Here is an 11,085-nt window from a genome sequence, read left to right as displayed (position 1 = left end):
ATGCCTCCTGTTTTGGTGACACCCACCCTATTGTGGCTCAAAGTCATGAATTCAAATCCCATCAAGGAATGTTTTGAAATTGAATTCAATAAATGTGGTGATTGAGAAACTGCCACCAGCAAAATGACCATATAAGTTGTTGTAAAAACCCAACTGGTTCACTAATGTCCTTCAGGAAAGGAAACCTGCCGTCCTTACCCAGACTGGGGTGTGAACAGATTAGACTGGGTGGGATATTAAAGGGTGCGGAGAGTGAGGGGGAGTTTAGACTGGGTGCATTGAGTGGACAGCCTGTGCTGTGCAGGAGGATTTGGGATGTAGTTACAGGCTGAGATGATATAACTGTGTGTTCTTTTTGAAATATTCATTGTGGGATGTGGTTGAATGAATTACTGTGAGCTAAGGATGCATTGTCAGCTCACAGTTCAACAAAATACTCCTCGCACGGAACAGAAGTACAAGGAAGTCATTTGTCTGAATTAAACGCAGAGAAAGCATTTCCCAGCAGTGGCTTTCTGACTGAGGCACCGGCTCTGAGGGTAGAATGGGGAAGTTCGCCCTGGGACTTCATTCTGAGCTCACTTTAGTTCTCTGTCCCTTGTGTCCTGTCCAAGTCACTCACTGCTGACTCTACTGAATGGTCATGATACATGGTCACTCAATAACAAGGTACGACCAGGAATAAACCAGGAGATGAAGTGCAGCAGCTCCTTGGTTACAGGAGGAGGAGGAGGAGGCCATTTGGCCACTCGCGACTGCCCTGCTATTTAAAAAGATCATGGCTGATCTACCTCAACTTCACCCTCTCCAGCTATCCCCACAGCCATTGATAGCTTAAAGGGCCAATTCCTGCCTTACAAACGTGAGACCCAACTTGGCTCTATGCTACAATTACTGCATTTTTAAATTTACGACATGCCTCTTCCTGATAGACTACTCACCATGTCAATCGTGTCAAACCCCACCCTCTATCTTGGCTCCAGAACATGGTGCAGGAACCCTCATCCTGCACCTGCTGAACATTCATGGAGTGTGCCAATACTTGCTGTTTGTAATCTCTGCCCCTTTTATTCTAGTGATGGACAAGTCTGGAAAGCCAAAATTGCTGAATTTTTTTATCTGTATAAAAAATCTTAAAGCAACATAAACCCTGGCCTTTATGACATTTTTGAGGTAAATAATTCAGGGACTCTGTGTACTATTTATGTTAACTAAACTATGCTGATTTCCTGTTCCTTCATTAAATACAATAATGGAAATAAAAAGCTGGTCTCAGTAAAGCTCATGAAGCTGTCGGATTGTCGTTAAAAGCCTAATTCATTTACTGATGTCCCTTAGCGAAGGAAACCTGTCGTCTGTACACCGTCTGGGCCTGTATGTGACTGACCCTTAACTGCCTGCTGAGGAACCTTGCCAGCAATGCCCACATCCTAGGCAAACTTGGGCTTCACTCAAATGGGTCAGGATGTGGACGTCACTGACGAGACCAGCATTTATTGCCCATCCCTAATTGCCCTTGAGAAGGTGGTGGTGAGCTGCCTTCTCGAACCGCTGCAGTCCATGTGGGGTAGGTACAGCCACAGTGCTGTTAGGAAGGGAGTTCCAGGATTTTGACCCAGCGACAGTGAAGGAACGGCGATATAGTTCCAAGTCAGGATGGTGTGTGACTTGGAGGGGAACTTGCAGGTGGTGGTGTTCCCATGCATTTGCTGCCCTCGTCCTTTTAGGTGGTAGAGGTCGTGGGTTTGGAAGGTGCTGTCAAAGGAGCCTTGGTGAGTTGCTGCAGTGCATCTTGTAAATGGTATGTGTGCGTGCACTTGTGTGTTTGTTCGTGTGTGTCTGTGTGTTTGTGATTGTTCAGTGAAGTTGGGGATTAAGTTAAACTGTGATATTAATCATGGTTGAATAACCCACAATGCTCACCATGCTGGAACGATACCACAGCAGAGATAGAGAGAGAGAGACAAAGACAGAGAGGAAAAAAAATAGAAAGGGGGCAAAGAGAGAGGAAGAAAAACAGCAATGTATCAAGAAATAGACCAAGGGAGAGACAGAGAAATAACAAGGGAGAGAGGCAGAGAGAGCCTGGGGTCTGAAGGAGCAATGAGAGCTTTAACATGGATGGGTCAGTGAATGAATGTAATTTCGGGTCTGGTCTTGCACCAGTGCTGAGCTAGTACACAGCGGAGAGTTACCCTTATCTCCAGTCAAGGGCTGTGCCTAGGCCTTGCAGCTTCTGCAGTCAGAGCCTCTGCCAGTGCAATGTGGGGACTCAGGCTGATTGCTGAGAACTGCGAGACACCCACAGACACAGCCTACTGCCAAGAGCTGCTCTCAGCCACTGTCCTAGGAACACAGTCTTAAAGCTGCACCTCAGAGCTGGGGCAATGGTGGGGAACTGAGCCAGAGAGAGTAGTGGGGTGGGGGTCCCCTGCTGTGTGAGCTGATCCGAAACAGCAGGGACTCCAAGACTTCAGCAATGTGGGTTACTGAGTGAAAGAGAGGGATATCTAGCCAGAGATAACCAGCGTTCGTGCTCCTGATCAGCAACAATAATTTGCATAATAGTAAAATGTCCAAAGCTGATGATAAAAAGAAAAACATAAGGACTTGCATTGATGTAGTACTTTTCATGAACACTGGACGTCTCAAAGTTCTTCACAGCCACTGAAGTATTTGTGAAGTGCAGTCACTGTGGTGATGTAGGAAATGGGGCAGCCAATTTACACAGCAAGATCCCACCATCAGCACTGTGATAATGACCAGATGATCTTTTTAATTTAATCTTGTTGATCGATGGATAAATATTGGCCGGGGCACTGGGGAAGAGCTCCCCTGCTTTTCTTCAAAATAGTGCCATGGCATCTTTTATATCCATCTGAGCAGGCAGTTGGGTTTAATGTCTCATCTAAGAGACGACACCTTTTAACAGTGCAGCACTCCCTCAGTACTGCCCCTCCGACAGTGCGGCGCTCCCTCGGTACTGCCCCTCCGACAGTGCGGCGTTCCCTCGGTACTGCCCCTCTGACAGTGCGGCGCTCCCTCGGTACTGCCCCCTCCGACAGTGCGGCGTTCCCTCGGTACTGCCCCTCTGACAGTGCGGCGCTCCCTCGGTACTGTCCCTCCGACAGTGCGGCGCTCCCTCGGTACTGACCCTCCGACAGTGCGGCGCTCCCTCGGTACTGCCCCTCCGACAGTGCGGCGCTCCCTCGGTACTGACCCTCCGACAGTGCGGCGCTCCCTCGGTACTGACCCTCCGACAGTGCGGCACTCCCTCAGTACTGCATTGGAGTGTCAACTTAGATTTTTGTGCTCAAGCCTCTGGAATAGAAGTTGAACCCACAACCTTGCCGCAGAGGTGAGTGTGGAATTGATGAATCTAAGCTCATATTAAATTTTCTCTTCCCACCCGTGCTTTCTCTCTCCATTCTTTCTCCTTCAGAGATTTTGGACAAATTGATTAATTCATGTTGGTCATTGAACAAAAGTGATGCCAGGGGATTGAGATTGACTGCTAACGCCTAGTCGCTATGGTGACATACTGCCTCGATGTGTGCTCTCAATATGAAGTGGACAGAGGGAAATGAAAATTTAATTAAAGCAATTGATGACACAGCAAAAGCTGGAGGTTCCACTGAGCAAGGAATCCTTGGTTCCTCTTTGCAGTTGCTGAGATAGTTTGGCAGGCGATGTGGCAGGGAGGAGACATGTCTGATAATGGGTGACATCAGCTCCAAGAATTCTGCAGTGTGAGCACTTTCGAAAGAGCCAGATCAGTCAGCCAATCTCTGGTGTGGAACTCAACGCCACAACTTTCTGCCTCAGAGTGCCGCACTGTCGGAGGGGCAGTACGGAGGGAGTGCTGCTTTCGGATGAGATGTTAAACTGAGGACCTGTTTGCCCTCTCCAGTGGCTGTAAATGATCCACGTCCACTATTCAATAAAGATGAATTTCTCATTGGAGTTTGAGTAAAAAATTCTCACTGGAATTGTATGGGGCCTTAGAGAGACCACTGTTTTCGTCTCCTTACCTAACGAAGGATATTATTGCTCTAGAGGGAGCGTAGCAAAGGTTCACTGGACTGGTTCCTGGGATGAGGGCATTGTTCTTGTGAGGAGAGATTCACTTAACTTGGACAATATTCCCTAGAGTTTAGGAGAATGAGTGGTGATCTCATTGAAACATACAAGATTCTGAACGAGTGCAACAGGGTTGACACGGAGATTGTTTCCCCAGTTGGGGAAATCTAAAACACGGGGGCAGAGTCTCAATATAAGGGGACGATCATTTCGGACTGAGATGAGGAGAAAATTCTTCACTTGGAGGATTGTGAGTTGTTCGAATCCTCGACCCAGAGGATGCACCATTATTAATTATATTCATGAGTGCGATTGATAGATTTTTGGATACTAAGAGAATTGAGGGATATGGAGATAGTACAGAAGGTGGAGTTGAGGTAGAAGCTATGATTTTACTGAATGGCGGAGCAGGCTTGAGGGGCCGAATGGCCTACTCCTGCTCCTATTTTTCCCCCCCACTAAAAACAGGTCATTCATCAGACTGTTGTTTGTACTATTGCCCACGACAGAAATGTCTCCAGTTCACAAGTTATTCATTGGGTGTGTTGCATTTCGGGACAGTCTGATGGTGCAAAAGTTGCGACAGAGAGTGTGACACAGAGAGTGTGTATATGCACTAACGAGGCAGCAACACATTGGATTTTTGAAAATCCATCCTTGGGTTATAGGTGTCGTTGTCCAGGCCAACATTTATTGTCCATCCCTACACTTACTGACAAAAAAAAACTCCCCCTGTCTTGTAGGCTCCAACTGACTCCCAGTATCCACAGCTTTCTGGGGGAAGAGTGTTCCAGATTTCCACTCCCCTTTGTGTGAGGAAGTGCTTCCTGACACCCCTGAACATCCTGGCTCTAATGTTAACATTCTGCCCCCTTGTTCTGGACCCCCACCCCCAGAGGAAATAGTTGGTCTCTATTGTCCTGATCAAATCCTTTAACCATAAACACCTCAATTAGTTCACCTCTTAATCTTTTGTAACAAGCCTGGTTTATACAACCTGCCTTCACAAAACAGCCTGGAATCCAGCAGTAACTGCCCAGCCGGACTCAAGAAATGTGCGGGGAATATTAAAAAAAAAAATCTACTCGGGCTTCAAACCCAACCGATCACCATGACAACACTAGACTGCTCAATGTCAGAACTTTTGCATCACTCCAAAAACAAAGCCTTTATTAGTTTAAAAAAGATTAAAACAATGAAATGACAGATATTAAACATTTCAGCAAACAAAAGGCACACTTCAAACATTAGGAACAGATTTACAAATGCAGATCGAGTTTGTTACATCCTTTTTTAAATTATGAATACTTTTATTTTCAAAAAGCACCTAATTTATCAAGACATTGTAGCAGGTTAAAGACGGGGAGGACATTCTTAAGTTGCAGCGTCGACTGTAATCTCACAAATAGGCCGCAAAGCTAAGGCCCTCTTGGTCTAGAACCTGGGCTTTGGTGAGTGGCATTGCCTCCCACATGATGCCTGGGAGCAGGTTATTCAACCATAGGAGCTGCGCAGCAGGCAAGAGCTAGACTATGGAGAAGCAGCTAAAGATGGGATGGGAAGGGGGGTCTAGAGTGGGGTGTATCTGACTTCAGTGGCCTGTACAGTGGTGGATGTTTCAGAAACCAGAGGACTTTAGGCCCCAGGCTTTTGTAGGCACTGGTTTATATTTGATTAAACTGCCTGGGGTCAGGAGGCTTTGGGGCAAATGCCATGGAGTCTCCTGCAGCAAGCAGTTGACCTCAACAACATGGCGTCCGCCAAATGTGATTGGACATATTCCAGGAGGGTTTATCACATGACTTCCAACCGCCCCAATCCCTATGCTCCTGCCATTGGCTGGCAGACATGTCAATCTTCACTACATCCCTCCAATTGGGAAGCCAAGAGTCTTTTCCCCCCCCCCAATCCCAAATCAATTCCAGAAGCAACCTCGGCCTCCCGGGCAGCCTGAGCTCCTGGAAGAGTCAGTATAACCGCTGTTGTCAAGGGAACGCAGGCCGCAGCCTCTTGGACGGCAACGCCGTTTCGAAGAGGACCATTTGCACTCTGGAGGCAGCACAGAAGCGAGCTCCCAACAGGACTTCGCCCCTCTTCGAGCCAAGTCCCACCTTCTGAGTGATCGGCCTCTCCAGCAGAATTAATCCTTTTGAGGTCAGCAGATGAATTGTTTTGGGGTCAAAGCCTGAGTATCGGTAGTGAAAGAGGTGTTTATCATTAGTGTAATGGCAATGGGACTGCTGAACCTGTTGTAAAGGGACCTTCTCGAAATGCTGAGAATCACTGACTCAGGGAGCAGATATTCTGATAGTGAGCGAGAGACCGCCCTATGAAAGCAAACAGCCACCGGGATCTTTTCACACATGCTCTGTGTTAACAAGCAGACAAACTGGGCCCCTCTACTCACACGATCACCTCAAAACACCTCATCCAATCTCCAGCAAGGTGGGAACCAGACAGTGTCTGGTCAAGGCCAACAAACTCCTCAATGTCCAGCAGTTTGGAGGATTCGGACCAGCTGACCGGCCCATCGAGCTGATGCAGGTCCCACAGAGACTTCACAGAGCAACCGTTAGGCAGCTGTTTTTTTTTTGGTAAACAGCCACTCGACCCTCTCAGTCTCCAGTCAAGGCCATTTACAGCTCCCCGAGGACTTAAAAAAAACCACTGAAATCAGTCACCCGGAAGGCGATGCACTTAAAAACACCTCACACACACTCATTAGGGACCAATAGGCGAGAACAGAAATAAAATGTTCTTGTGATCTCCCAAAGGGGCAGCTGAAGGGACCTCCTAATATTCATGACCTTGCCGAAGTTTCAGACCTAGATTCAGGATGTCTGGAGGTGGGGACAGGTAGGGTGGGGGAGCCTGTTTTTCACCTCCCTACCACCCTCGCCACCCCCCCCATCAGAAGAGGCAGGGAGCTGCACATCCTGAGACTGGGAAGATGCTCCTGACAACCTAGTTAGAAAGAGAGAGAGTGCAGGGAGAAGCAGATGGGCTGAGGCTGTGGCTAAGGCATTACTCATAACGCAATAGGAGATGTGGACAATTCTTCGTCAAGTCATTCCAGAAGAAGGAATAAAGACAATGCTCGGCTGAACTTTTGCTTGGACGGACAACTGGGAGGGAATGTCCGAGGATGACGGACATAGCAGGTTAATCTGTCCTCAACTGGGGAACATGTTGGGGAAATGGAGAAGGAGGTACAGTGAGCCAATGGATAGAACACCAGCTTTTCCTTGGAGGACTGTAATGAGGGCCCCTTCCCACGCTCAGATTCATCCCAAAAAAAGATTCAGTGGTTATTTTCCTTCGGACAGGAGCTGCTCTTCCCAGATGCTTGGTGAGGGAGGGAAGGGAAACTGAATAGTGGGAACCAGTCCAATTGTAGACTTCATATCAGGCTATTTGAGTTTCCTTCTCAAAACTGGGTGAAGGTAAGTTCTGTTCATCGAGTACAGCAACTAACAGGAACTGGTCCAAGATCACAAAGTTCTGACTGTGCGATAGCTGAGGGTGGCAGGGGGAGGAATAAGAGAGGTTGGGGTGGGGGGGGGGGGGGGGGGAGGGGGAGCCTTCCTCACAAGAGCACGCAAGACTTTTTGACTTTCAGGGGCACTGGGTTAATGACGGCCCTCACCGCCTCGGCAAAGACTTCTTTAATTCCTTCCTGGTTGAGCGCTGAACACTCCATGTACTTCACGGCCTGAATCTGCTTGGCCAGCCCATTGCCCTGATGCTGGGAGATGGGAGCCAGGCTCTGCTCCTTAAGCTTCTTGATGGTTTCCGGGTCATTCCGCAGGTCCTTCTTCGTGCCCACCAAAAGCATGGGTACGTCAGGGCAGTGGTGAGTCACCTCAGGGTGCCACTTGTGGCGGACGTTCTCGTACGAGGGCGGGCTGGCTATGGAGAAGCAGATGATGAAGACATTGGTCTGAGGATAGGACAAAGTCCCTGAGTCTGTCGTACTCCTCCTGACCCGCAGTGTCCCAAGGTTCAGACTAACTGTCCGACAGTCCACCGTGATCTGCGCACTGTAGTTATCGAAGACGGTCGGGATATACTCCTTGGGAAAGCGTTTGGTGGTATAACAGATTAACAAGCAGGGTCTTTCCCACTGCACCATCTCCCACCACCACACACTTAATGCTCTGCATCCCTGGGCACAATTATCGTTTCTCACGTCAACAACCTGCAAATCCCAACAAAAAATAAAAATTCAACAGGTCAAGAACTGGATAAGGAACCATCTTCCCAGGACACATCCCACTCTGCTGGGCTGGGCTTCAGGTGACATCTCACAACAGATTACAATTCTCCAAACCAAGCTACCGAGAAACCACACTGATCTGGGGGGGACATCTGTTCACCTGATATTAGGTGTATGGTGGAGCGGTGTAATGTTACTAGACTAGTAATCCAGAGACACGAGTTCAAATCCCACCACTGCATCTGAGGAATTTAAATTCAATGTAATAAATCTGGAATAAAAAGCTAGTGTTAGTAATGGCGATGGTGAACAGTTTTAGAAGGATTTATTGGCCTTGGAGGGAGTGCAGTGTGGATTTACCAGAATGATTCCTGGACTCTAAGGGTTAAATTATGAGGTGTGATTACACAAATTAGGCTTGTATTGCCTGGCGTTTAGAGTTCAGGGTGATTTGATTGTTCCCCTTAATATCTTGAAAACTTCAGATAGGGTAGATTGGAGAGAAACTATTTCTGCTGGTTGGGGAATCCTGGACTAGGGGGTAGTGTCAAAAAAATTAGAGCCAGACTTCGAGTGAAATTGGGAACTCTTCTACACACAAAGGAAGGTTGAAGTTTGGAACAAAAGCAAAATACTGCAGACGCTGGAAATCTGAAATAAAAACAGAAAATTCGGTTTTTCTCTCTCCACAGATTCTGCCTGACCTGCTGAGTATTTCCATTATTGGTAGAAGTTTAGAACTCTCTTCACAAACGACAATTGATGCTAGATTAATTGTTCATTTTAAATCTGAGATTGATAGATTTTTTGTTAACTAAAAGGTATTGAGGACTATAGAGTAAAAGCAGATCAGCCCTGGTCTCACTGAATAGTGGAACAGAGTGGAGGGGCTGAATGGCCTCATCCTGTTCCCTTGTTGTTGTAAAAACCCATCTGGTTCACTAATGTCCTTTAAGGAAGGAAATACACTGTTTGGTGTTTGTGTGACTGCAGATTCACATCAATGTGGTCGACTCCAAACTACCCTGTGAAACGGCTGAACAAGACTCTCAGTTATAATCAAGCAGCTCACCACCACCTTCTCAAGGGCAATTAGGGACAGGCAATAAATGCTGGCCTTGCCAGCGACACCTACATCCCATGAAAGAATGGGGGTGGACGGTAGATTGACCAGAACAGCAGGGCTAAAAGGGTTAAATTACAAGGACAGGTTGCACAGACTAGGCTTGTATTCCCTCAAGTATAGAAGACGAATGGGTGATCGAATCGAGGTTTTAACGCGATTAAACGGGGTAGATAGCGAGAATCTGTTCCCTCTGGTGTACACAACGATAATCCAGAGTGAAACAGGCTTTGGGGAGCGAAGAAGCAAGTGTTACTATGTTTGTGTTTATGAAAGAGCTTTAAATGTTGAAGAAATGTTGCAAAGTGCAAAACAGCAAAAAGGAAAAGGGAGTGAGTAAAAACTCTGTCATTTCACAATGCTGTTTGTGGGATCTTGCTGTGCACAAACTGGCTGCCACATTTCCTACATTACTACAGCGACTACATTTCAAAAGTACTTCATTGGCTGGAAAGTGCTTTGGGAACATCCTGAGGACATGAAAGACGCTACAGAAATGCAGATTCTTTTGTTCAGCAGAACTGGCAGCTCAGTCTGATCCTGGTCTCTCCACTCTGGATCAAAACGTGGACCAGGAACCCTGGCTGATTTCAGGCTCCCTAGGGCAGGATTCCAAGCCTCAGTTCGAGCCCTTCACTTGGTGGGGAATAGTGAAGCTGCAAAAAGGTTGTAAAGGAGGACCTCGAGACGGAGTCGCAAGTTGAAACGTCTTAGCCACCCAACAATCTGTATTTATACAGCGCCTTTAACATAGTACAACATTGTAAAGCACTTCACAGGGACATTATCAAATAAAATTTGACTGAGGCAATAAACAGTTATTAGGGCAGGTGACCAAAAGCTTGGTCTTAAGGAGAGTCTGAAACAAGGGAAGTGTGGTAGAGAGATGGAGAGGTTTAAGGAGGGAATTCCAGAGCTTTAGGACCCGGGCAGCTGAACGCACGGCCGCCAATGGTGGAGCGATGGGAATTGGGGGATGGATTAGAGGCCAGAACTTGGGAAGCGCAGAGATCTCAGAGGGTTGTGGGGCTGGAGGAGATTCCAGAGATAGGGAGGGGCGAGGCCATGGAGGGATTTGAATATCAAGACTTTGCTGAACCCGGAGCCAATGTAGGTCAGCGAACACAGGGTGTGATAGGTGAACGGGACTCGGTGGGAGTAAAGACACGGGCAGCAGTTTGGATGACCTTGACTTTATGTTGGGTGGAAGATGGAGGCTGGCCAGGAGAGTGTGTTGGAATGGTGAAGTCTAGAGGAAACAAAAGATAGACTTAGAGAGTTTAGTAAAACATCTAGTCCGATGTTTATAAAATAATGAAGGGATGAAACTGTGTTACAAGGAGCAGGTATTTCAATGGGATGTGTTAGTGAGGACCGGGGTCACAATGGAGTGTGTGCGGCCCGACTGAGGTCAGAGGTCAGGAGATGGTACTTATCCAGAGAGTGGCTACCAGTTCGTTATGTAGAACCTGATTGACTGAATCCCTTCAAATGACAGCAGGACCTGTTTCTGATTGGGAGGAGACTACACAGCACCAGGGAGAGGGATCACATGCTGCGGGGGGGGGGGGAGAAAGAGTGGGAAAGAGAGAGAACACATAAGAACATAAGAAATAGGAGCAGGAGTAGGCCATTCAGCCCCTCAAGCCTGCCCCACCATTCAATA

At 47.5% G+C, this 11,085-nt stretch overlaps 1 protein-coding gene across 1 annotated transcript; it reads right to left on the bottom strand.

Annotated features, from left to right (window-relative positions):
• Positions 1-5,233: 5,233 nt before the first annotated feature.
• Positions 5,234-8,243, bottom strand: LOC137371083 (rho-related GTP-binding protein RhoG-like). Its single transcript, XM_068032993.1, is given in 4 exon segments — positions 5,234-8,038; positions 8,040-8,080; positions 8,083-8,191; positions 8,193-8,243. Coding segments are annotated over 4 exon segments (573 nt in total). The 3' UTR covers positions 5,234-7,666.
• Between the last annotated feature and the right edge of the window lie 2,842 nt (positions 8,244-11,085).

This window comes from Heterodontus francisci, chromosome 6, assembly GCF_036365525.1.
Source record: "Heterodontus francisci isolate sHetFra1 chromosome 6, sHetFra1.hap1, whole genome shotgun sequence".
Taxonomy (NCBI): domain Eukaryota; kingdom Metazoa; phylum Chordata; class Chondrichthyes; order Heterodontiformes; family Heterodontidae; genus Heterodontus; species Heterodontus francisci.
Note: the sequence above shows the minus strand (reverse complement) of the source record. Positions and strands in the feature narration are given on the sequence as shown.